Here is a 27,148-nt window from a genome sequence, read left to right on the forward strand (position 1 = left end):
TTTGGTAAGCCAAGCACTGCCTGGTTTTTTGGCATTTGTTTTTTTTTTTTTTTTTTTTTTTAGATTTTTAAAGATTTTATTTATTTTTTCATGAGACACATACAGAGAGAGGCAGAGACACAGACAGAGGGAGAAGCAGGCTCCATGCAGGGAGCCCAATGTGGGACGACTCTGGGACCAGGATCATGCCCTGAGCCCAAGGTAGATAGATGCTCAACTGCTGAGCCACCCAGGCTCCAAGCATTTGTCTTTATATCAGTAAAATATTCACCTTGTCTTTAGTTGCCCATTGTCTCCGCAGAAAGCTCAGATTCATGAACCAATGCATTTTCGTATCAGAAAGGATTATGGATCATTCAACTGGCCTAAAACCCTACCTTAGCTAGGGCTATACAAGTGCAGTAAGATTCATTAACTCTGAAGGTATGTTAAAAAAAAGCCAGATCCCAAACTAATTTTTTGCTTCTCAAAAAGGCAAGCTTCATGAGCATTGACAGAAGGCAAAAGACTCTTGGTTCTAAGGCCAAGGACTTTATTATTCGGAGCACAGCAAGTAGCACAAGCCTTGTGTTTAGGGGGGTCCCCCTTGCCCTCTCCCACCACCCCCCATGGCAATATGGAACAGTCCAGATAAATGCCACACCCACAGAGGTTTTGCTTGACACCAGAGGACCCCTGAGCTTAAGAAACCCAACGTTTATTATACTGGGTGATAAATAAACCTGCTCTCTGTTCCAGTAAGAGTATTATTTCTGTCATCCAAGGTCCTTGGCTACAATGACCCTTGAAGAGATAGTCTGGAACAAAACCTGTCTGTGCCTCTGCTCCCAAGACATGCAGAAACAGGAGTTCTGTGGAGAATTCTCTCCCAACATGGAGCAGCCCAAATGAAGACGTATTAGATACATCATTCCTTGGGTTCAATCTAGGATGAGTCCTGGGGAATCAACACATAGTGAATGAGTGTCAGGTGATATACTATATAATTAACCACCCTTCTAGCCTCATTTCTCTGTAATCCCCTCCTACCTTCCAGGTTTTAAGGAACTATTGGTGGTTCTTCGCCTTGTTCTGCTATCCTCCCTTCACTTGGCTTGCTTTATTTTATTTTATTTTATTTTATTTTATTTTATTTATTTTATTTTAATTTAATTTTATTTATTTTATTTTATGATAGTAACACAGAGAGAGAGAGAGAGAGAGAGAGAGGCAGAGACATAGGCAGAGGGAGAAGCAGGCTCCATGCAGGGAGTCCGACGTGGGATTCGATCCCAGGTCTCCAGGATCGCACCCTGGGCCAAAGGCAGGCACTAAACCGCTGTGCCACCCAGGGATCCCTATTTATTTTATTTTATTTTATTTTATTTTATTTATTTTATTTTATTTTATTTATTTTATTTTATTTTATTTTATTTTATTTTATTATTTTATTTTATTTGTTTGTTTGTTTGTTTTGGCTTGCTTTAGTTTAAATGCCACCTTCTCCTGGAAGCCTTCCCTTCCCCAGCCCCTTTCCCTAGTTGGTGTTTCCACATCCTCCTTCACTATACACCCTACAACAGGCGGGGATAAAACCAGAAACTCAAATGTCACACAACCATATATATTTTGGACTCTGACTCTACCTGGAATCATAAGTCTAGCCACCTCCTCTACCCCCTCCCAGGAATGTTTCATATCTGTTGACGCACCTGTTCCCTCATAAACATGTAGGGACCAGCATTTTCCTCCTTCTCTGCTCTGACTCCCTGTACGGCTGTCTGCAGGTGAGTTTCCAAGTCAAGGCCACTAATGCTTATGCAGGAAGGCCTCCCATGGCACTCCTGGTACTCCAGAATGACGACTTCAGTGTGGTCCCCATTGCTACTGAAGCTGCCGTAGGGGTTCAGAATGTAGGGGTCCTAAGATGTGCCACTTTGGCCTGTAGAATAAGGTTACTCTGAGTTGAAAACCATCAAGGCCTAAAACACTCAGGAAGAAACCCTGACCTTCCCCCTAACTGCCTGAAAGAATTTAGATAGAGGATCTGCTCCAGGAAGAGAACTATCACCATCGATAACTACAGTGTAATATGAACTAGGTGTGAGATAGGGAGGAACCAGAGCTAAGCTTGTCACTATTCCTCCCTGTGTCCCACTATTCCTCTCAGTGTCCCATCTTCCTGTGAATGGCTTTCCTTCTCAGGTGACTCAATTCCTCTGATTTTCTATTTCAAGAACTGATTTCAAGGTGATATATATCCAATAAGGATGAATGGAGGCATCGCCTTTTTATTTTATTTTTATTAAGAATTTTAAAAATATTTTATTTATTCATGAGAGACACACAGAGAGAGGCAGAGAAGAGGCAGAGGGAGAAGCAAGCTCCATGCAGGGAGCCCGATGCGGGGACTCGATCCTGGGATTGTTGGATCACTCCCTGAGCTGAAGGCAGATGCTCAACGGCTGAGCCACCCAGGCGTCCCTATTTCCAAAAAATTTTTTAAAAGATTTTATTTATTCATGGGAGACACACAGAGAGAGGCAGAGACATAGGCAGAAGGAGAAGCAGGCTCCCCAAAGGGAGCCCAACATAGGACTGGATCCCAGGACCCCGGGGATCACGCTCTGAACCAAAGGCAGGCGCTAAACCACTGAGCCACCCAGGCATCCCAAGCCATCTCCTTTTTATTTTTTTTATTTTTTTTAAGATTTTACTTATTCACTCATGAGAGACAGAGAGAGAGAGAGAGAGGCAGAGACACAGGCAGAGGGAGAAGCAGGCTCCATGCAGGGAGCCCCACGTGGAACCCGATCCCAGGTCTCCAGGATCACGCCCTGGACTGAAGGCAGGCACTAAACCACTGAGCCACACAGGGATCCCCGGCATCTCCTTTTTAAATGTGATCTTTCCCATTAAGGAAACAGAGCATCACCTCTGTCACCCTGTGATCACACAGGTCATTCAAAGTGAATCCCTCTTGCCTGTGGGCCATCACATCAGCTCCTCTCTGCCTGGGAAGGAAGTTCTTTCCCCATTCTTCTCACATCTGGCCCCTTCTCACCCTCTAGCAACTCACCTAGCAGGTCACATCCTCAGAGGCCTTCACTGACTACCATATCTAAAATAGAAAACTCTTGTGCAACTACTCATTACTAAGCAGGCAAAAGTTAAAAGTCACAGGATATGCCCTATACGTTCAGTGAAGTCCTTGCCCTTGCCTTGCTACTCACGGACCAGCAGCATAGCAATATCTGGGAGTTTTTTTTGAAATATGTGATCTTAGGTATAGGGGAGGAATACGTTTCTTCCTTTGTAGGTTCTTTAGCTGGTTAATAACTAAATTGATGTAAGAGATTAACAGGAGAGAGAAAAATTTAATTTCAGGTGGGAACTCACAAAACATGAGGCCAAAAAGGAAATGACCAAAGCAAAACTTTTGTACTTTTCAGACAAAGAAACAAATTTGTGAGGAATTAATAAGTCCAGGCTTGGGGTACTGAAGTGGTGAAGAAGAAACAAGTGTTTGTATGCCCTCTTGGAGCTGAAGTCCCTGTCTCTGGTGATAAAGATGTATCTGTACCTCCTGATTCAGGAGGGTACCTTTTTTTTTTTTAAATAGAAAAGCGACCATTTCTTTATTAAATTATACAAAAAGGGGAGGGGAGGGAGGCAGCTGTGGAGCTGTGGGGCTCGGAGCAGGGTACGTTTCACAGGGGAGATTTATTTCCTGCTTGCAGGGGGACAGAGGAGGCTGAGTGTCCTTCTTGCACCACTTTTTTTTTTTTTTCCCACTGCTTCTTTTTAAAAGATTTTATTTATTCATGAGAGGCACAGATTGATAGAGAGGCAGAGACAGAAGCAGGCTCTGTGCAGGGAGCCTGACACGGGACTCGATCCAGGGACTCCGGGATCATGCCCTGGGCTGAAGGTGGCGCTAAACTGCTGAGCCACCCGAGCTGCTCGCACCACTGCTTCTTAAGTAACTTTGATTCAAGATAACCCAAATAAGGGGCATTTGTGTGGCTCAGTTGGTAAAGCATCTGCCTTTAGCTTAGGTCATGATCCCGGGGTCCTGGGATCAAGCCCCACATCAGGCTCTCTGCTCCAAGGGGAGCCTGCTTCTCCCTCTGTCTACTGTCGCCCTGCTTGTGCTCTCTGTCAAGTTAAAAAAAAACAAAAAACAAATAATACTGCAGAGTGGTATGTTTGGGGGGCACCCTGCTGTGGACCTCATCATTGGTTTCACCCCAGCTCTACTGAAATGGAAATTTTTTTTTTTTTTAAGATTTATTTATTCATGAGAGACAGAGAGAGAGAGGCAGAGACACAGGCAGAGGGAGAAGCAGGCTCCTTGCAGGGAACCTCGATCCCAGGACTCCAGGATCATGCCCCAGGCCGAAGGCAGGCACTTAACCACTGAGCCACCAGGCGTTCCTGGAATATGTCTTTTTTTGTTTAAGATTCATTCATTCATTCATTCATTCATTCATTCATGATAGACGTGGAGATTGAGAGAGAGAGAGGCAGAGACACAGGAGGAGGGAGAAGCAGGCTCCATTCAAGGAGCCCCACATGGGACTCAATCGATCCCAGGACTCCAGGATCCTGCCCTGGGCCAAAGGCAGGCGCTAAACTGCTGAGCCACCCAGGGATCCCCTGGAATTTGTTTTTTAACAAGACCCTCAGCTGACTTATATACACGGACGTTTGAAAAGCATTGCAGTTTAAGGCACACCCACAAACACCTTTCTTGGAGTCATTCCATTTTCCTGCACATGGTTCTCACCTTTGGCTGCACCTCAGAAACATCTAGTGAGCTTTCCAAAAATTCATTTCCCTAGATCCTGGTTCTAGCAATTCTCATTTAAATTACCTGGGTTGGGCCAAATGTGAGGGGAATTTATGAAAAGCTCCCCTGGCAATACTGATGTGCAGCCAGGAATGAGAACCGCTGCTCTGGCTGGGACTGAGGGAACCTTCCAGTTAAATTCAGGTTGAAAGGATCCTCTTTAGGGGGTTGAATTCCAGACCAGAAGAAACCCTGGGTCTCAAGCATCATTCTGAAATGTATAGGCCGGGGGTCAGCAAACCATTTTCCATATAAGGCTAACAGGTATTTCTGTCTTTACATCCATGTGATCTCTGATGCAACTAGGCAATTCTGTCCCTGTAGAATGAACACAGACACAGGAAATGAAGGAGCATAACTGTCTTCCAAGAAACCTTTGTGGACATTGAAATCTGAATTTCATATAATTTTCACATGCTGTAAAATATTCTTTTGATGTTTTTCCAATCATTTAAAAATATATCTAATTCATGCAAGAGTTACACATCTAGCTAATCCAAATATCTTACCCAGTGAAAAGTTTTCTATTTTTAAAAATTTTGGGGCAGTCCCGATGGCTCAGCGGTTTAGTGCTGCCTTTGGCCCAGGGTATGATCCTGAAGACCGGGGATCGAGTCCCATGTCAGGCTCCCTACATGGATCCTGCTTCTCCCTCTGCCTGTGTCTCTGCCTCTCTCTCTGTGTCTCTCATGAATAAATACAAATCTTAAAAAATATATATAAGCAACAGAAACGAAATCTGGCAAATTTAAGGAAATGAACTTACTGAAGGTTATCAGATAGTTCCTAAAGTCTCCATGAGGACAGAAAAATCAAATTCATGCCACTGAACTAGAAGCATAATGACTATTGCCACAGCCACTGGGCATAGACCCTGCAGTGAATACTGCCAGTCTTGCCAAGTTGGACTCCAAATTCGCTGCTATACTGGCCACTCTTGCCAGAATGGAATCGAGTCAGTCCAGGCCTCTTCGTTGTCCCTAGAATAATTCAAAATTGAGGGTGGGCCATAATATAATGCCTTGGTTGCAAAGAAGGCTGGAAAGTGACTGCCTGGCATTTTCAACTTCTACAAGGTGAGAGATTCTCTAAAGAAAGCAGTTCACATGTGTGGTGGCCAAAAAAGATAGTCAAGATGTCCATCCATATGAACCTCAAGACCCTTTCTCTCCCCTACTGCTTCCCTCAGCTACTGCCTATCCACTCAAATTCAGAGTTCTTGATTTGAAGTATCCGAAGGATGGCTTTTGAAGAATGTTAAACTAATGTAGAGATCAACTTGGGAGGCACTATGATATTTGGAAAAAAGTGCTCAAATGGAAATCAGGGGATTATAATTCTATTTTTTTTAAAGATTTTATTTATTCATGAGTGAGAGACACACACACACACAGAGAGGCAAAGAGATAAGCAGGCTCCATGCAGGGAGCCTGATGTGGACTCGATCCCGGGACTCCAGGATCAGGCCCCGGACTGAAAGTGGCGCTAAACCACTGAGCCACCTGGGTTGTGCAGGGGATTATAATTCTAAATGTATCACACATAAGCTGTGAGCATTTATATAATTCATTTAAATTACTTGGGTTTCAGAAGCAATCCACAGAAAGGTCTTGTACAGAGGACATCAGACTTTTAACACTTTTCTTTTTTCTTTTAGACTTTTAACACTTTCTGCTTTTTTTTTTTTTTAAGATTTTATTTATTTATTAATGAGAGACACACAGAGAGAGAGAGAGAGAGAGAGAGGCAGAGACACAGGCAGAGGGAGAAGCAGGCTCCATGCAAGGAGCCCGATGCGGGACTTAATCCCTGGACTCCAGGATCACACCCTGGGCCAAAGGCAGGCGCTAAACCGCTGAGCCACCCAGGGATCCCCCACTTTCTGCTTTTATATGCAACGCATGTTTCTCTATATTTATTAAACTATTAACTTGGGAAATGTTATTTGCACCAGTTTTAACATGCAAGGTATAAATACTACTCAGGTTGTTCATGTATTATAAGGATGCTCACCAAAGAAGTCATTGTTTTTGGACATGAGCTCGCTATGGAATTAGCCAAAAATAAGGAGGGCCTACGGGGAGGTTTTTGCCTGGAGCCTCATGTTTAAGCTTGTAACACTGATAATCCCTAAATTATCTAATTTTGGGATCCCTGGGTGGCTCAGCAGTTTGGCACCTGCCTTTAGCCCAGGTTGTGATCCTGGAGTCCTGGGATGGGGTCCTGCATCAGGCTCCCTGCATGGAGCCTGCTTCTCTCTCTGCCTCTGTCTCTGCCTCTCTCTGTGTGTCTCTCATGAAAAAAAAAAAAAATCTAATTTATTTCCACTCTATCTTTTTGAGTGACTTTGTAATTATTAGCACAGACTGTTATAATTTAATTTTTATTCTTTTTTTTTTTTAAAGACTTATTTATTCATGAGAGACACAGAGAGAAAGGGGCAGAGATACAGACAGAGGGAGAAGCAGGCTCCATGCAGGGAGCCCGATGTGGGACTCGATCCCAGGTCTCCAGGATCAGGCCCCGGACTGAAGGCGGCACTAAACCGCTGAGCCACCAGGGCTGCCCCAGACTGTCATAATTTTAAAGGGACAGTGAAGAAAAAATAAAATAAAAAGGACAGTGAGATTTGCTTGTGATTGGAAAGTTAAAGTCTAAAAAGCACAGAACAGTTTCTGGAAACCCTTTGTAAGTTAGTCAGATCCTGTAAATGAAATGTCAATTCATGCATGTCACTCCAAAATATTCAATCAAAAGCTCCAAAGAAAGAAAGGGCAAATAAAAAAATTCAACTCTGAAGTATGAACATAGCTCAAGCACCCAAAAACAAAACTCTTCTTTATGTTCAGTTTAGAAGAAGTATCTGGGAGAGAGGAAGGAAACGTGACAGCAAGAGATCAGTGGAGGATTATGAACTAGTAGGCAGAAGACAGAACTAGGAGCAAGGTGATCAAATGAGCCCTTGGTCACGTAACAACAAAAGAAAAGAGTTGATATTCATTTTTATTTTTCAATTTATATTTATTTATTTTTACTTTTTTTCAAGATCTTATTTATTTATTCATGAGAGACAGAGAGAAAGAGAGGCAGAGACACAGGCAGAAGGAGAAGCAGGCTCCATGCAAGGAGCCCGACATGGGACTCGATCCCAGGACTCCAGGGTCAGGCCCTGGGCTGAAGCAGGCGCTAAACCGCTGAGCCATCCGGGCTGCCCTCAATTTATTTATTTATTTAAAAAAGATTTTATTTATTCATGAGAGACACAGAGAGGGAGAGGCAGAGACACAGGCAGAGGAAGAAGCAGGCTCTTCATAAGGAGCCTGATGTGGGACTGGATCCCGGACCCCAAGATCATGCCCTGAGCCAAAGGCAGATGCTCAACTGCTGAGCCACCCAGGTGTCCCTGCAGCCAAGGTTTTTAAAACTTAAAAATATAAAATATCACTGCATGCAAAAATAGATACATTTTAATAAAGCTATGTAGATTTTAAACATGCGACAAAATTCAGACTAGAACTTAAACTCAGTTTATTATTACCTAAACCTTGGGGCTTGGCATTTAACAATGATTGCACAAACCACTGGCCTCAAAAGTCAAAATCTAGGATTGATACAAAAACCTATACATTTTCCTCTTAAGAAGCACTTCAAAGTACTAACAACTCAGTTTTACAAATCCAGAAAATAGACCTCTGACAGTGTAAGAAACGAGATGATTATTTTCTACATAAATCCTATGGTGGTAAAGGATCAAATGTTAGCTGTCCCAGTAGCGATCATGTCTTACCTCGGGGAGCCTCCTTTGCCAGAAGAAATGGTTTCAGTTCATATGGTGGTTCTACTAAGTGGGGTGAGGTAAGAAGCAGTGGTGTTTCTCAATCTCCTGTTAGGACCCCATTAATTGAAGCACAAGGTAGAATCAGAACCCAGGGTTTCAGGATCCTAGCCTGGTTTTAGGAGATATATTTCTCTAAAATCATAATCTTCATTATCCCTATATAATGGTTTCTTCGGTTCAGACTCTAACTCAGAACATTTCTTTCTCTCAAATGCTGTTCCCTGCAGCAGATTTGATTTTGCAGCTACTTCTGGAGCAGTTGCCGAAGCTTGGGAAACAGTCTCAATGCATTCTGTGTTGTCACTTCTATAACCTCTTCTACTGAGATCCCCTTCACCTGGGCAATATATTCTGCTGAAATGGAAATGTTTTGGGGTTCATTTCGTACCTGAAACAGAACAAAGCAGAAAGTGAATGAGATATGACACTCAAGGGAAGCCATCCTGGAGACCACAGATAAAACAGAGCAACGTGAGTTGGTAAAAAAACAATGAGTTGGTTTTTGTTGTTTTAATGTAATGTTAGGGGAGGCAAGCAGGAAAGGCAGAGAAAGCCCTGAACTTCAGCTTATGAGCTACAGCCACAATGCTGTAAGTCAGTATTTCTCTTGAGAAGAGCCCTGGCATATTACCATCGAAGTTCTGGCACCTAGCATATGAAGCAGCCTGCAGGTGGTGACACTTGGTGATCTGCCTGCCTGACCTGATGGATTTTTTTTTTTTTTTTTTTTTAGATTTTATTTATTTATTTGAGAGAAAGAGAGAGAGAGAACACAAGCAGAGGGAAAGGGAGAGGGAGAAGCAGATTCCCCATTCAGTAAGGAGTCCAACAAGGAACTCAATCTCACAATCCCGAGATCTTGACCCGAGCTGAAGGCAAACACTTAACCGACTAAGCCAGCCAGGTGCCTCCAGAGACAGGATTTGAACCCAGGTTTTTCTGACTTAGACACAGAGCTTTTTTACTATACTGCCCTGGCTCTCATTATTATGTAAATTAAGGCCTGGCCAATATCTGGTAATATTTGCTGGAGCACAACAGCTATATGATGAATAAAACCTCTTAACCAAGCTTTAAAATAGGACTCCATTGTATTTACACTGCAATGAGAGACACACAGCTAAACTGAAAATAGCTCAAAAGAAAGATACAATCTAAATAATGCAGGAATTAGATAATCACTTACCTGTTTTTCTGGTCCTAGTGCAGGTGAATCTGTTTCTAAGCAAATTGAAGTTAAAGGCAACTGTTTCACAAGTTTCTGCTTCTTAGAGAAAAGAGAAAGCCAGTCAGTTTAAAACATGAGACATAAAGATAAAAAAAGTTGCGTTAAACCCATGTACCAACGCAAACTACTCTGTAGGAACCTAAAATTCATGCTTTCATATTCAATTGACTACATACATTACTAAATGCTCACCGCAATAAATGTAGTTACCATCTGTCACCATACAAGATTATTACAGTATACTGAATATATTCCCTATGTTGTACTTTTCAACACCATAACTTATTTTGTAACTGAAAAGTTTGTACCTCTTAATAACCCCCTTCACCTATTTTGCCCATTTCCTCACCCTCTTTCCTCTGGCAACCACCACTTTGTTCTCTTATGAGTCTGTTTGATTTTGTTTGTTCATTTGTTTCGTTTTTTAGATTCCACATATAAGTAAAATCATATGATACTTGATTCACTTAGCATAATACTCTTTTGGTCCACCCATTTTGTTGCAAATAGCAATATTTCATTCTTTTTTATGTCTGAATACTAAAGCATTGTTTGTAACAGTGAAAAACTAGAAATGACTTAACCTTTGCTTCAGATAATGATTAAATAAATTATGTTACATCCACATTGTGGAGTATTATGCAATCACTTTATTATTTTTTTTTAAATATTTTTATTTATTTATTCACAAGACACACACACACACACACAGAGAGAGAGAGAGAGAGAGAGAGAGGCAGAGACACAGGCAGAGGGAGAACCAGGCTCCATGCAGGGAGCCTGACATGGGACTCGATCCTGGGTGTCCAGGATCATGCCCTGGGCCGAAGCAGGCTCTAAACCGCTGAGCCACCCAGGGGTCCCTATGCAATCACTTCAAAGATGAGGTCGATCCATACTTAGAGACACAAGCAGATATCCACAAGTTCTCGTAAGTATTTGGAAATTCAGCAAAACACTTTGAAATAATCACTATGGTCAGAGAGGAAGTCATAAGTTAAATTAGAAAATATTTCAAACTGGGCAGCCCCGGTGGTGCAGCGGTTTGGCGCCGCCTGCAGCCTGGGGTATGATGCTGGAGACCTGGGATCGAGTCCCATGTCGGGCTCCCTGCATGGAGCCTGCTTCTCCCTCTCCCTCTGCCTGTGTCTCTGCCTCTCTCTCTCTCTGTGTCTATGAATAAATAAATAAAATCTTAAAAAAAAGAAAATATTTCAAACTGAAAGAAAGTGAAAATACACCATCAATCAAAAATCTGTGGATTCTAACTACTAGAATTGGCTAGAGCTAACGCAACTATAGCATTAAAGGTTTATATTAGAAAATAAAGATTTTATTTATTTTTAAAGATTTTATGTATTTATTTGAGAGAGAGCGTGAGAGAGGGCATGCGTGGAGGGAGGTGCAGAGGGAGAGGGAAAAGCTGACTCTCCAGTGAGCAGGAACCTGGTTGGGCCCAATCTCAGGGCTCGATCCCAGGACCTGAGCTGAAGGCAGATGCTTAACTGACAGAGCCATCCAGGTGCCCCTCAAAATAGGAAAGACTTTTTTTTTTTTAAAGATTGTATTTATTTATTTTGAGAGAGAGTGAGCTTGCCAGGGGAGTAGGGGTGTGTGGCACGGTGAGGGAGAAGCAAGCTTCCAGCTGAGCAGGGAATCCCCACATAGGACTTGATCCTAGGATGCTGGGATCATGATCTGAGCTGAAGGCAGATGCTCAACTGAGCCATCCAAGCACCCCAAAAAAGATTTTAAATAAATAATCTAAAGTTCTACCTTAAACTATAAAATGAAACTATGAAAAGGATAATATACAGGCACACCTTGTTTCACTGCGTTTCAAAGATACTGATGTGTTTCTCTGTTTTGTTTTGTTTTACAAATTGAAGGTTTGTGGCAACCCTGAATTGAGCAAGTCTGTGGGCACCATTTTTCCAACAGCATTTGCTCATTTCCTGTCTCTTTATCACATTTTAGTAATTCTTGCAATATTTCAAATGTTTTCATTGTTACTCTATTTGTTATGCTGATCCATAATCAGTGATCTTTGATGTTGCTACTGTGATTGTTTTGCATGAACTGCACCCATAAAAGATGGTAAACTTTTTTTTTTTAAACATTTTATTTATTTATTCAGAGACAGAGAGAGAGAGAGAGAGAGAGAGAGAGAGAGAGAGACAAAGACACAGGCAGAGGGAGAAGCAGGCTCCTTGCAGGGAGCCTGATGTGGGACTTGATCCCGGGTCTCCAGGATCACACCCTGGGCTGGAGGCAGCGCTAAACCCGCTGAGCCACCAGGGCTGCCCCAAGATGGTAAATTTAATGGATAAAAGTTGAGTGTGTTCTGACTGTTCCATCCACCAGCCATTTCCTTGTCTCTCTCCCTTTCCTACTGAGACACACAATACTGAAATTAAGCCAACTAATAACACTATGGTGGCCTCTAAGTGTTCAAGGGAAAGGAAGAATCATATATATCTCATTTTGAATAAAAAGCTAGAAATGATTAAGCCTGGTGAAAAAAAAAAAACAAAAAAACAAGATAAGCTGTAAGTGAGACCTCTTAGGCCAGTTTGCTGCGTTGTGAATACAAAGAAGTTCTTGAAGGAAATGAAAAGAGCTGCTTCAGTGAACACACAGACAATAAAGCAAAACAGCTTTATTACTGATATGAAGAAAGTCTGAGTGGTCTGGAATGAAGATCAAACCAGCCACAACCTTCCCTTAAGCCAAAGCCCAATCCAGAACAAAGTCCTTCAACTCTATGCAGGCTGAGAGAGACGAGGAAGCTACAGAAGAAGAGCTTGAAGCTAGCAGAGGTTGGTTCATGAGATTTACAGAAAGAAGCCATCTCCATAACATCAAAGTGCAACGTGGAACAGCAAGTGCTGATGTAGTAGCTGCACCAAATTACCCAGAAGATCTAGCTAAGAGAATTCATGAAGGTGGCTATGCTAAACAACACATTTTCAATGTAGACAGAACCACTTTATTGGATGAAAATGCCATCTAGGACTTTCATACCTAAAGAGAAAAAGTCTATGTCTGCCTTCAAAACTTCAAAGGGCAGGCTGACTCTCTTGTTAGGTGCTAATGCAGCTGGTTGACTTTAAGCTGAAGCCAATGTTTACTCACCACTCCAAAACTCCTAGGGCCCTTACAAATAATGCTAAACTTATTCTGCTTGTGCTCTATAAATGGAACAATAAAGCTCGGATGCAGCCACATCTGTTTACAATATGATTTGATAAATATTAAGTCCCCTGTTCAGACAAAAAAAATTCCTTCGAAATTATTACTGCTCATTGACAACACACCTGGTCATCCAAGGGCGCTGACGGAGATGTATAGAGTAACGTTGTTTTTTTTTTTTTTTTTTTTTTAATAATAGTAAAACTTGCCATTTATTGCACACTATCAGACAGTATTTTGGGTGATTCAAACATATCAACTCGTTAAATTCTCCAAAGAGCTTTTTTTTTAAAGATTATATTTATTTATTCATGGGAGACAGAGAGAGAGAGAGGCAGAGACATAGTCAGAGGGAGAAGCAGGCTCCACACAGGGAAGTAACGTTTTTGTGCTTGCTAACACAACATCCATTCTGCAGTCTGTAGATCAAGGAATAACCTCGACTTTCAAGTCTTATTGTGAGAAATACATTTTGTGAGGCTACAGTTAGTATCACATAGATAGTGTTTCCTCGGATGGATCCGGGCAAAGTAAACTGAAAACCTACTGGAAAGGATTTACCATTCTAGATGCCATTAGGAACATTTGTAAGTCACAGGAAGAGGTCCAAATATCAACAGTAACAGGAGTTTGGAAGAGGTGATTCCAACCCTCCTAGACGTTGAAGGGTTCAAGACTTCAGTTAGGAAAGTAACTACAGATGTGGTAGAAATAGTAAGAGAACTGGATTAAGAAGTGGAGCCTGGGGCAGCCCAGGTGGCTCAGTCGTCTAGCGCCGCCTTCAGCCCAGGGTGTGATCCTGGAGACCCAGGATTGAGTCCCACATCAGACTTCCTGCATGAAGCCTGTTTCTCCCTCTGCCTGTGTCTCTACCTCTCTCTCTCTCTCTCAGTGTCTCTCATGAATAAACAAATAAAATCTTAAAAAAAAAAAGTGGAACCTGAAGATGTGAATAAACTGTTGCAATTTCACAATAAAACTTGAATGAATGAGATGTCATTTCCTATGTGTGTGCAAAGAAAGTAGTTTCTTGAGATATAATCTACTCCTGGTGAAGATGCAGTGAAGATTGTTGAAATAACAACAAAATATTTAGAATATTATATAAACTTAGTTGATAAAGCAGTGATAGGGTTTAAAAGGACTGACTCCAATTTTGAATGTTCTGTGGCCAAAATGCTATCAAGGAGCATCACATGCTACAGAGAAATCATTCATGAAAGGAAGAGTCAATGGATGCTGCAAACTTCATCATTGTCTTATTTTAAGAAATTGCCACCAAAAAAAAAAAAGAAAGAAAGAAAAGAAATTGCCACAGCCACCCTAGCTTTTTTCAACCACCACCCTGAACAGTCAGCAACCATCAGCATTGAGGCATGACATCCACCAGCAAAAAGATTATGATTCACTGAAAACTCAGATGATGGTTAGCATTTTTTAATAATAAAATACATGTATTTATTTAAAATTATCTATTTATTTGAGAGAGAGTGAGCACTTACCAGCTGAGAGGGCAGACGGAGAGAAAGAATGTGAAGCAGACTCAGTACTGAGTATGGAGCCCCAAAAAGGGCCAGATCCCATGACCATGAGACCATGACCTGACTGAAATCAAGAATTGGGGGCAGCCCTGGTGGCGCCGTGGTTTGGTGCCACCTGCAGTCTGGGGTGTGATCCTGGAGACCTGGGATCGAGTCCCACATCGGGCTCCTTGCATGGAGCCTGCTTCTCCCTCTGCCTGTGTCTCTGCCTCTCTCTCTCTCTCTGTGTCTCTCATGAATAAATAAAATCTTAAAAAAAAAAAAAGAGAAATCAAGAGTTGGGACACTTAACTGACTGAGCTACCTAGCGCCCCACAATAAAAACTTTTTTTTTTAAATTTTTTTAATTTTTATTTATTTATGATAGTCACAGAGAGAGAGAGAGAGAGAGAGAGGCAGAGACATAGGCAGAGGGAGAAGCAGGCTCCATGCACCGGGAGCCCGACGTGGGATTCGATCCCGGGTCTCCAGGATCACGCCCTGGGCCAAAGGCAGGCGCCAAACCGCTGTGCCACCCAGGGATCCCTAAAAACTTTTAAATTAAGGTATGTACATTGTTTTTTTAGACACATTGCTATTGCACACTTAATAGACTACAGTATAGGTATGCACTGGGAAACCAAAAAACTCATCTGATTTGCTTTACGGTGATATTTGCTTTGTTGCAGCACTGTGGAACTGAACTCGTATCATCACTGAGGTATGTCTGGATCATGACCAAGCAGAATTTACCCAAGGAATGCAAGGTTGGTTCAACATTAGAAAATCAATCAATACAGTTTTCAGGCCAAGAAAATAAAACAAATATGATCATCTCAGTAGAGGCAGAACAAACATTTGACAAACAAAAAATGGAAATTAGGTTGATAGAAATAAAGTTTCTTTAAAAAGAGCCTGGGTGGCTCAGTGGTTGAGCATCTGCCTTTGGTTCAGGGCATGATCCTAGTCTAGGGATAGAGTCCCACATTGGGCTCCCAGGAGGAAGCCTGCTTCTCCTGCCTCTCCCTATGTCTCTGTCTCTCTCTCTGTGTCTCTCATGAATAAATAAAATCTTAAAACAATAAATAAATAAAAAGAAAAAAAACTTGACAACATCCAATATATATTTTTTTAAGATTTACTTAATTTGAAAGAGAGAGGGACAGTGTGAGTGGGAGGGGAAGAGAAAGAAGGAGAGAGAGAAGCTTTTTATTTTTTTATTTTTTATTTTTTTTGAGAGAGAGAATCTTGAGCAGACTCCCTGCTAAGCACAGAACCTGATGCAGGGCTCAATCCCACCACCCGGAGACCATGACCTAAGCTGAAACCAAAAGTTGGATGCTTAACCAACTGAGCCACCTAGGCCCCCCATATATTTGTCTTTTTAGTTGGTGAGCTGTAATAGTGTTTTAAAATTCTGGATACTAGACTCTTATCAGATACAATTTGTAAATGCCTTTTCTCATTCTGTGGGTTATCGTTTCGTTTTCTTGATAGTGTCTTTGAAGCATAAAAGTTCAAAAGATGGGGATGCTTGGGTGGCTCAGCAGTTGAGCGTCTGCCTTTGGCTTAGGGTGTGATCCCAGAATTCAGGGATCGATTCCCACATTGGGCTCTCTGTGGGGAGCCTACTTCTACCTCTGCCTGTGTCTCTGCCTTCTGTGTCTCAAATAAATAAATAAATAAATAAATAAATAAATAAATAAAATCTTTAAAAAAAATTAAAGTTGAAAAGTTGTTTTATTGTGGAAGTTTTAAATTTTGATGATGTCCAATTTATCTATTTTTTTCTTTGGTTGTGCTTTTGGTATCATATCTAAAAAGCCACTGCCTATTTCAAGGTTATAATATTTCGATCTGTTTTCTTCTAATAGTTTTATAAATTTTAGCTCTTATGTTTAGGTCTTTGATCCATTTTTGAGTTAATTTTCATGTAAGTGTGAGGTAGGGACCTATGATTAATTTTTGTAATGTAACTGGAATAGTATTACAAGTGTGTAACATAAGCTCATATTTGTATTTCACAAAGCATACAATGAGGCTTAGTTAAGCAATAACTTACCTGTCCACTTCTTATAACAGAAGGAGGAATTGAGAAGAAGTACCCAGCTTTTACTCCTTCCATGGCTACAGATGGCCGACCATCAAATGCATGCAGAAGCACTTTGTCAGCACCTATTTAAAGAAAAAAATCTTTAAAAAAGAAAAAAACTTCTTATACCATCAAACCTTTTCTAGAAGTTTATAAACTGTCAAATTATTGTTCCTACTAGGTTTTTAAGCAGTTAATTATCCTTAATAATAATGCTAGTGGGGCAGCCCCGGTGGCTCAGTGGTTTAGTGCCACCTTCAGCCTAGGGCGTGATCCTGGAGACCCGGGATTGAGTCCCACCTCAGGCTCCCTGCGTGGAGCTTGTTTCTCCCTCTGCCTATGTCTCTGCCTCTCTCTCTCTGTGTCTCTCATGAATAAATAAATAAAATCTTAAAAAAATAATAATGCTAGTGAAAGAAGAAACAGGATGCTCAAAGACTCAGAGACTCAATAATCAGGGCTGGCTTCACAGTCACCTCCAGTTCTTACTGGATAGCTGCTCAGTAATCATAAAAATCATATTCTCAGTAATTCCAGTGATTCTCATCACTGAGAAACACACTGCTTTCTAGTTGCAATTACATTTACTTTACTATTCGATACTGTTTTTTTCAAATGGTAGGTGTGATCATTAATGGGTTACAGTCATAAATGAATTATGAAATCAATTTAGTGGGTCATGACCTACCAGCATATGCTTATATGTATGTGTGTCTGCATATATGTATGTGCACACATTTATATATGCCTATCTGAACATACACATAGATAATACGGCTTCTCAAACTTGGTCAGATTTCTGTATGTATATATACTAAGTCTCAAAATAACCTTTTAGTACCAAAAACAATACATATGTGTATATATTGCAACTCAAAGTATATTTCTTACTGTGGATGACACTTTAAAAAGTCTGAAAAGTAGTAAGATATGTTTTTACTTTAGAGCAACTAATCAAGATGACTATATTTTAGGTATGATGGCCACAACCTGCATAATAACATTTTCTGAAGCAGCAGCCAGAAAACATGCAAGACAGTAAGTAACCCATCTCTGGTTTGTTTTTTCCTCCCATTAATCAGGTGGTTAAGCTGATTAAAAACTGGAGCTGTTGGGACACCTGGGTGACTCAGAGGTTTAGCACCTGCCTTCAGCCCACAGCGTGATCCTGCAGTCCCGAAATCGAGTCCCACATCTGGTTCTCTGCATGAAGCCTGCTTGTCTCTCTGCCTGTGTCTCTGCCTCTCTCACTGTGTCCCTCATGAATAAATAAAATCTTAAAAAAATAAAAAATAAAAATAAATCGACAGCTCCGATTTTTTTTTTAAAGATTTTATTTATTTATTCATGAGAGAGACATACAGAGAGGCAGAGACACAGGCAGAGGGAGGTGAAGCAGGCTCCATGCAGGAGCCCAACACAGGACTCGATCCTGTAACTCTGGGATCACACCCCGAGCCACCAGGTGTCCCTATTTTTTTTATTTTTTTATTTTTATTTAATTTTTTAAAAATGGGTTTTGTTTTGTTTTTAGATTTTATTTATTTATTCATGAAAGACACACTGAGAGAAAGGCAGAGACATAGGCAGAGGGAGAAGCAGGCTCCATGCAGGGAGCCAATGTGGGACTCGATCCCTGAACTCCAGGATCACACCCTGAGTGGAAGGTAGAAGTGCTTAACTGCTGAGCCACCCAGGCGTCCCGGAGCTGTTGATTTTTAAATTAAGGAATATAAATTATTTGATCCAGTTTTTCATTTGCTTTACGCTGGCCTTCTAAATATCATCAAAACACTTGAAAGTAGGCTGACTTACAAAATCACCCTAGTTGATTTACACCTCCACCCTTGCCCCATTCCCTTCCCTTTTAGAAATCAAATTGAAACATGGTTTATTCTATGAGAAAATGGAGTGGAACCATCAAACTTAAATATTAGGCCCATTCTTTTCAGAACCTAAATACCTTGCTCATTTAAGAGGCTGATGGTGGGTCTTCCAGCAGAGCGTGAGTGAACATTTCTGTTTAACAACAAAAAAATTCCTTTTAGGTTCTTAATCTGAAATCATTATTTCTGTTCTATTAAAGTAATTCAGAGAAAAAGAAATGCAGAGCTCCATATTAGGAGAACCATTAATTTGTTCTATAGCTATTAATATAAAAAGAAGATTAATTAACCTACAAAGGCAAATTTAATCTCTTGGCTAACTGGACCTGTCGGATTAGGACTTGTCGTTGCTCTTCCTTCTGCTCATCAGTGCCAGCAAATCTGGGGGAGAAATCTAGTCCCACCTGTAGTAGAAAAATATAACAGATTTACATGTTTATGGCTCAATAAATTCAAAAGACATACTATGGAGCAGTGCTGTCCTAGAGAAATATGATAGGAGCCATACATGCACGCCACATACATAACTTTATATTTTCTAGTAGCCACATTAAAAACACTAACAAGAATCAGGTGAAATTAATTTTAATGATGTATTTTATTTAATCCATACATCCAAATCATCATTACTATTATATAGTAATATTATTTCAACACAAAATCAATATAAAAATGATTGCATTATTTATTTTCTCTTTTTTTTGGGTACTAAGACTTTGAAATCCTGTGTGTTTTATATTTATAGCATATCTCATTTTGGACCAGTCACATTTCAAGTGCTGAACAGCTGTATGTGGTTACTACATTGGACAGTGAAGATTATCAATGACTGTTTTCTTTGATACTATTTTGGCAGATATTGGTATAGTCTATATTCTAAATTTAAGTGTTATCTTTTGTATTTGATTAAAAGTGGAGTTTATTATAAGTGATAAAAATGTTTCACGACTGTATATTAAATAAAAAATGTTTATTACAAATTCTAGCCTATTTTAAAAAAATATTTAATTTATTTATTAGGTAAGCACTATGTCCAGTGTGGGGTTGCAACTTAGAACCCTGAGATCAAGAGTCACATGCTCCACCAACTAAGCCAGCCAGGCGCCCCAACAAACTCTAGCCTATTTTTTTTTTTTTTTTAAGATTTTATTTACTTATCATGAGAAACAGAGGGAGAGAGAGGCAGAGACACAGGCAGAGGGAGAAGCAGGCTCCATGCATGGAGCCTGACGTGGGATTCGATTCTGGGTCCCCAGGATCACACCCTGGGCTGAAGGCGGTGCTAAACTGCTGAGCCACCCAGGCTGCCCATTGCCTACTTAGTGTATGTTTGTACATACTACGTTAACTAACTACAGAGATGACTCTGTTTAAGAAAAGGAAAAAAAAAAGAACAAAGTACACAGAAATGCTAATAAAGTAGTTTTCTTCCATTAACCTAAGTCTATGGTGGGACTTTCTATTTTTTGTCTCCAAGTGCTTTTGCTTATTGAGGAAAAAAAAATTATTTTTTGACAAATTATTATCCAGCTAAATGAGGTGAATATAATTATCTAAGTCAGTTATAATCACCAATAGTGAACTGAAGATTATATTTATATATCATATGAAAGTCTAGATTAGAAGTCATTTGATCAGCTATTTGATGTTACCTCTCCAATTGCCAACAATTGATCCTTATAATTCTCCATAATGGGCAAAGCTACATCCAAATCCTGGGAGAAAAAAAAGTAAATTTGTTTAAACAGAAGGGTAAGGGAACTGATACTTTAGATAACACTTTTATATGCCAGGCATTATACTATACTGGATCCTTTACATACATTCAATACCTTTAACCAGTTGAAGAAGTAGTGATAGTCATCCTTCTGTAACAGTGAGTCCTGTTTGGAAATTTGAGTAGAAACATCTCATATGGACCCCTGGGGGGCTCAGCGGTTGAGTGTCTGCCTTCGGCTCAGGGTGTGATTCCAGGTCTGGGGATCAAGTCCTGCACTGGGCTCCCTGTGAGGAGCCTGCTTCTCCCTCTTGCCTATGTTTCTGTCTCTCTCTGTATGTGTCTCTCATGAATAAATAAAATCTTCAAAAAAAAAAAAAAAAAAAGAGAGAGAGAAGTCCCACTTAAACACTACCTAATATTTAGGAGGAATTTCCTAACATGTAGGACTGATTTGGATTTCCTCCTGGAATAGGTGACCAAGAGAAAAGAAAGCCAACAGGTAGTCACCTTTGTAACTCAGCTTTCTGGGAGTGCACTGTGTTATGTCCTCCTCTTAGGATGCTAATGGTTTTTAAGTTTTTTAATAGCAATAATCTCATACATCCTCTTCACTATTTTCACTGATTTCTTTTGTCTTTATAATCCTGCTTAGCCTATTTTTGTCCTAACAATTCAAGAGTATAAACATTAATTATCACAAATATGCTTGTTTGTCAACTAGTGAAGTAACTACCATTAGTTTCCATGATATTACTATTTCCATTTAAAGAGAATGCACTCTGTGAGGGTTCCCTTGTAAGACAAGGCAAAGACAAATATATGGAAAGTTTGCTTCTAGCTATCTTTTAAACTACTTTGAGGGTTTTAGTCTTAGGATATGTAAATTGCTAAGAATGTCTATTGCGGATAATCAGAACAAAGAAGAATTAAGAAAAAGGAGGTAAAACAGAAGCAGCAGGAGATTTTATAATTATGCTTCTGGACACAGAAAAACCAACATCCACAATCCCTATCACATTATCTTTCATCTTTAAAGCACTGAGTACTATCTAAAGTTTACCTGTTCTTGTAACTAATTGTTGATTGTCTTTCTGCCCCCAACTAGAATCTAGCTTCCATGGGAGGGATTTCCCTCTATAGTGCTTAGAGCAGTGCTTAGAATTCAGTAGGCGCTCACTAAACACTTGCTGACTATTCATTCATGAGAGACACAGAGAGGCAGAGACACAGGCAGAGGGAGAAGCAGGCTCCATGCAGGGAGCCCAACGTGGGACTCGATTCCGGGTCTCCAGGATCACACCCTGAGCCAAAGGCAGATGCTAAACCTCTGAGCCGCCCAGGGATCCCCTTGCTGACTAACTAAATGAATGCCTATTCATATAAATCTCTATATAAATGAAAGAAATGCTGTCTTGCTATGATCCCCAACATTTTGAGAACCGTATCTCTCCGGCAATTTAGCTAATTTTATCATATTAGGAGAATAATTCAGGAAAACTACCAGGACAAATATTTATTTTTACCTGAAGTGAATTAAAAGCACTTTTGTTTCAAAATAGAGCTACCTGGGGTATCCTAATGTATGAATACAGATTCATTTTTATAAAATATGAAAGACCTTGTATTTTAATTTATTCATAGGCAACAAAAAGTCTTCACTTCTTCCAAATGGGGGTTGGCTATCAATCCCATTATGTAATAAAACTCTTAAGAAACTGTATCTTCCTGATTCTGAGTCAGGAGGCAAGTCTGAAATATGAGACATATTGGCTATTATGACTCAGTGAGATCTTATAGGTAGGATTTTTTTTTTTAGAGCCGGTATTAAAGCAGTGCAGTTTAATAGATCAAGAGCATTCCTTTAGAGAGGGTTTAACATTCAAGAAGATACTGTGTACTTGAACTCATCTGTCCCCTTAGGGTACTACATCTATGAATTTGTATCTTCCTTTTTCTGGATATTTTATCACTTTTTTTGCCAAAGCAGTATGACAACATGGTAAAAAAAATGTGAAAACAAGTGACTCATAATTCTACTTGATCATCACAGCTAATGTTCTTTTTTTTTTTAAGGTTTTATTTATTTATTTGAGAGAGAGAGAGAGAGAGAGCACAAGAGAGCATGAGCTGAGGGAGAGGTAGAGGGAGAAGCAGACTACTCGTTGAGCAGGGAGCCCAATGCAGGGGTTGATCCCAGGACCCTGGGATCATGACCTGAGCCACAAGCAGATGCTTAACTGACTGAGCCAACCAGGCAACCCAGCTAATGTAATTTCTGTCTTTTTCTCTCTAGTCCTTTCCTCATTGAATATATTTTTACACGGATGTTACAACTAGGGAGTAAACAATTTGGCATCCTGCTTTTCTCTCTGTATTACACTATAAACATTTTCCTCATTGCTACATAAAATAAACCTTATAGTTCTCATTTTCCATACATGCATTCAGTGCATACATATATTTAATACTCTACAAGTTAATTTTTTCCTTTATTTCCGAGCCTTGAGGCTATTTCTGTTTTTTCTCTACTACAAATAATGCTGCAACAAACACCTTTGTGAAAGGTAGTATTTCCTTCTTCTGGATTATTGCCTTAAAATATAATCAGAAAGAGGAGCATTACGGAGTCAAAAGGCATCACTTTTTTAATGATTTTTGTTTTATACAACTTTTACCTTTAATGTGACACTTCTTTGGTCTCCTGGTGAAACTCCTTGAACAGGATGAACACCCAAGCATGGCAGGACAAAGCCCTTATACCTAAAAATGTACAACACATTAAGAAAGCAGGAATATTAAAGTACTAGACAATGTTACACTAAAGAACAAACATGAAAGAATTTTTTAGGGCTATGTTGATGTGATTTTCTTTAAAAATGGATGATCTTTGATAGTATATATATGACCTACTAACTGCAACCTTATTAGCCACTCTTTAAATTCTTGATGAGAAGTAGCACCTTTCTGAAAGCTGCATAATCTTTTCAAATTCTCCTGAATGTTCAGCAACCATCACAAGAGCCATAACATTGGCCTGAAACAAAAATGAACAGAACAGTTAGAATCTCAAACAATCTATATCTAACATAACTGAAGAGAAATTTAAAGTCTTCTGTACTTTAAGTTATTCTTGCTCACTTATACTCCATCAATATAATCACGATGGCTATCACTGAGTACTTATTATGTTTCAGGCACTATGTTCAGTGAATATAAATATTACCTCATTACCTCAATCTACACAAACCCTATGAGGTAGGCATTGCTGTACTTCATCATATAGGTCGGGAAAGAGTTTTGGATGGAGTCAGATAACTTGCTCAAGATCATTATGCAATTCCAGAGCCCATGCCCCTAATTAAGGTGCCATATTGAATGATGGCTGTGTGTGTAATAATGTATTGGCAACCATTTCTATCACTTTAAGGGAAGGCTACAAAGTAATAGTTAAATAAAAATTAGTAATTTTTTTCTGAAACAAATCCAAACGTCTCAGAAAACTTGTAATTTCTCTAAGATCTCTGGAATAACGCTCCTTTAGGAACTGACAGATCAATCTATTCCATGTTAACTGGTAAGCACACTAGATGTGAGGACATGTTTTGGATTCAGACTATCTTGTCCTTATCATTTTACTAGCAGTGTATCTTCAGGTAAGTAAATCTCTAGGCCTGAATTTCCTTCTCTATCAAATGGGTAATGGTTGGCTATAAAATAGTAGCTTCTTCATACAGATGCTGCCAAACATTAGATGAGATAACGAACAGATAGGGCTTAGCTCAGCCTGGCACATACTACACAGTTAATTAATGCTACTTATTATTAACAAAGCAAGATAAGCATAGTGTATCTAAATTTCAAGCTGTTCTACCTTGAAACAGAGGGCAACTGTAGATATTGACTTACTTTCTTGGCTTTCTCCAACACATCATCCAGATCCTAAAATGAGCATAGGTAATCACAATTATTTTAGATGAATAAGTAACTGCTTTTTGGAAGTGTCTATCAACGTAGTCAAGGAGCCATAAAGAATGACAACAATGGCAAGGAACAGTGTGATAGAATGTGAAGAGCTACACTGACTCGCTTTGCTTACTCTTCCTTTCTCTCACTAAAATCTGGCTTCTCTTCCTACTCCACTAAAACAGAAACTGTTATTGTAAATTATATAAAGGACATTTCTCTGTCCTCCTCTTACTCTATACATCAGGAGCATTAAGAAGTCCTCACCCGTTCACTCCTTTCCTGAAATACTTCCCACTCTTGGCGTCTGCAATACCCCTCTCCTGCAAACACCACCCTCCACTAGCTGCTAATTCCAGTCTCCTTAGCTGGCTCTCTCCTCCATCAGATTTCAGGACCCTATGCTCCTCTCTCCCTACACACCCCAGGTGATCTCATCCACAGGTTTTAATACCATCATTATGCTAATGAGTCCCCAGTTTTGATCTCCAGCCTAGAATTCTCTCCTAAGCCCAAGACTGACGTTTAAAAATGAATACAGGGCATTTCCACTTGGATGGATATTAGACTTAAACATGTACTAAACACAGCTGTCTCTACAGACCTTTTATCTGCCCTCCCCAGTCTCAATCTTCCCTCCTCTCAGTAAACAGCACCACCATCCTCCCTACAGCATGATGTCCTTTTTTTCCTTCCCTCTCCACATCCAATTTCTTACCCCATACCATTGAGTCTATCTCTAAAACACACACTGAGGGCAGCCGGGGTGGCTCAGCGGTTTAGCGCTGCCTTTGGCCTAGGGCGTGATCCTGGAGACCTGGGATGGAGTCCCATGTCAGGCTCCCTGCATGGAGCCTGCTTCTCCCTCTGCTTGTGTCTCTTCCCGCCCCCCTCTCATGAATAAATAAAATATTAAACACACACACACACACACACTGAATCCATCGGCTTTTCTCAAACTCCCCTGCAACCACCATCACCTCCTGTCTACATACAGCAAAAGCCTCCAAATTGGTTTTCTAAGGTCTACATTTGCTCTCCAACAGCAAAATGGCTTTTTTTTTTTTTTAAAGATTTTATTTATTCATAAGAGAGAACACACAGAGAGAGAGAGGCAGAGACACAGGCAGAGGGAGAAGCAGGCTCCCTGCAGGGAACCTGATGCAAGACTGGATTCCAGGACCCTGGGATCATGCCCTGAGCAGAAGGCAGACACTCAACCACTGGGCCACCTAAGGGTCTCAGCAAAATGTTTTGTGTGTGTGTGTGTGTTTTTAAGATTTTATTTATTTATTCACGAGAGACACAGAGAGAGAGGCAGAGACACAGGCAGAGGGAGAAGCAGGCTCCATGCAGGGAGCTGGATGCCGGACTTGATCCCGGGTCTCCAGGATCACGCCCTGGACCCAAGGCAGATGCTCAATCACTGAGCCACCCAGGTGTCCCGCAAAATGGTTTTTAAGCAGAAATCATATCTTGTCGCTCTCCCTTAAACAAGCAAACAGAAAAAAAAAAAAACCCTTTACTGGATTCACACTGTCCTTACCTACCTCACCTATCCCCTGCAAACCTCCAGTCAATGGCTCCCTCTCCAGCTCCTCAGGCTCCAGCTAGCCAAATCCCACGCTGCCTGGAGTCTGCAAGACGCCCACCATCTCGCCCGGCTGGCCCTTTGCCCTTCCAGTTCCAGCTTCGGCGTCACCTCTGGAGAGGTGGAGAGGTTTTCCCCCTTAAGAGACTCTGCCCTTCATTGTCTTATACCAGCCCCCCCCGGTTTCCAGGGCAGCGCGTAAAGCACTTTAAGTCTGATTTTGTGTGTCCTCCTCGGCCTGCTTCTGAACCCCACGAGGCCCGGAGCGCACGGTGCGCGGCTAAAGCGCCCGAAAGCACACTTTTCCCGGGAAAAGTGGATGCTCGGCCAGGCCAGGCACCGATAGGCCGGTGGGGGTGGGGAAACCCTCTCGGAAACGGGAAGGCCAAATAAAAGCCGTGTAGAGATGGCGGGCGTCGCTCTTCAGGATCGGAAGGGAACATCGGGATGACCGAGGTCAAGCAGGGAAGTTAGGAGCAAGTCACTCAGGCCCACGAGCTGGGGCCCACGAGCTGGGGCCTGGGAGGATGCGAGGCTTGGTCCGAAGGGTAGAGAGAAAAGAATAACCTGGAGGGAAAGGACTGGGGGCCTCCCCGCTCCCGCAGGCCGGGCCTCGCCCTTACATACGCTGTCAAAGTCCGGGGCCGAGAGGTGGCAGTGACAGTCCACCGCCCCGCCGCCCACCGCCCCCATGGCCGCAGCCACCGCCGCGCTCCAGTCTCCAGGGAGCCTCAGCCGGAACGCTTCGGCTGCGGCGGCTCGCGCTTCCGGCCGGACTCGTGTTTCCCGCCCCCCTTCCCGCCCTTCCGCTCCCACAGTTCCCGCCCGCGGTTCAAACTGGAAAGATGGCGGGGGCTCCCGTGTCGGGGGTCCCTTCCCGTCCGCGGGGCGTGGAGAGAGAGGCGCGGCCGGACGACGGGGCGTCGGTCGCCGCCAGCTCCCGGGAGGACTGCCGGGTGCGCTGCACGTCGAAGCGGGCCGTGACGGAAATGGTAGAGCTGTGCGGCCGCTTCGTGGACAAGCTCGGGGACGCGCTGCCGGAGGAGATTCGGGGCCCTGCGCTGCGGGATGTGCAGTGGGTACGGGCGCGTAGCCGTCTCCGGCCTCGTCACCCCCTTCCCCCTGCGCCCGGCTCTGGGCTCGCGGAGGCGGCCCGAGAAACGCGGGGGGAGGCGGAATAGCTGCCGCGGCGTCATCCGGGTCTTAGGAACGGCTCGGACCCGCGCCGGCCGGTGGGAACGTAGAGGGGCGAGCTGGGCCTGTAACCGGAAATTACAGGAAGGGGAA

The 27,148-nt window shown here is 41.6% G+C and overlaps 2 protein-coding genes across 10 annotated transcripts in view; one reads left to right on the top strand and one right to left on the bottom strand.

Annotated features, from left to right (window-relative positions):
• Nucleotides 1-8,335: 8,335 nt before the first annotated feature.
• On the bottom strand, nucleotides 8,336-26,639 carry TATDN3 (TatD DNase domain containing 3). 5 transcript variants are annotated; one of them, XM_072831119.1, is made up of 10 exons: nucleotides 26,489-26,637; nucleotides 24,214-24,246; nucleotides 23,268-23,341; nucleotides 22,983-23,067; nucleotides 20,240-20,302; nucleotides 18,882-18,991; nucleotides 18,665-18,720; nucleotides 16,672-16,784; nucleotides 9,856-9,936; nucleotides 8,336-9,057 (listed from the first exon to the last, which is right to left on the bottom strand). In XM_072831119.1, exons 1-10 carry the CDS (start codon nucleotides 26,552-26,554, stop codon nucleotides 8,914-8,916), a joined length of 825 nt encoding a protein of 274 aa, XP_072687220.1. In that variant the 5' UTR covers nucleotides 26,555-26,637; the 3' UTR covers nucleotides 8,336-8,913. The 5 variants fall into 5 exon arrangements, with proteins under 5 accessions (XP_072687220.1, XP_072687221.1, XP_072687225.1 ...); XM_072831120.1 differs by having other exon boundaries at nucleotides 9,856-9,933; nucleotides 26,489-26,636; XM_072831124.1 differs by lacking the exon at nucleotides 26,489-26,637 and adding an exon at nucleotides 25,821-26,470.
• Nucleotides 26,538-27,148, top strand: part of NSL1 (NSL1 component of MIS12 kinetochore complex) — a 47,620-nt gene continuing 47,009 nt past the window's right edge. Inside the window, exon 1 of one of the 5 annotated variants that reach the window (XM_072831114.1) lies at nucleotides 26,538-26,940. In XM_072831114.1, the coding sequence (XP_072687215.1) occupies nucleotides 26,553-26,940 (388 nt within the window). In that variant the 5' untranslated portion in view covers nucleotides 26,538-26,552. The remainder of the gene's footprint in view (nucleotides 26,941-27,148) is intronic. The other 4 variants (XM_072831115.1, XM_072831117.1, XM_072831116.1 and 1 more) reach the window with 4 other exon arrangements.

Source organism: Canis lupus, chromosome 6, assembly GCF_048164855.1.
Source record: "Canis lupus baileyi chromosome 6, mCanLup2.hap1, whole genome shotgun sequence".
NCBI classification, from domain to species: domain Eukaryota; kingdom Metazoa; phylum Chordata; class Mammalia; order Carnivora; family Canidae; genus Canis; species Canis lupus.

What these genes read in the sequence shown, in the direction of transcription:
- TATDN3 (XM_072831119.1), bottom strand. Translation starts at nt 26,554, where the DNA reads ATGGGGGCGGTGGGCGGCGGGGCGGTGGACTGTCACTGCCACCTCTCG. An exon ending in ATTATGCAGCTTTCAGAAAG is followed by an intron (nt 23,068 to 23,267) that starts GTGCTACTTCTC and finishes GTACATTTTTAG; the next exon opens with GTATAAGGGCTTTGTCCTGC. An exon ending in AATTGTTGGCAATTGGAGAG is followed by an intron (nt 18,992 to 20,239) that starts GTAACATCAAAT and finishes TTTCTACTACAG; the next exon opens with GTGGGACTAGATTTCTCCCC.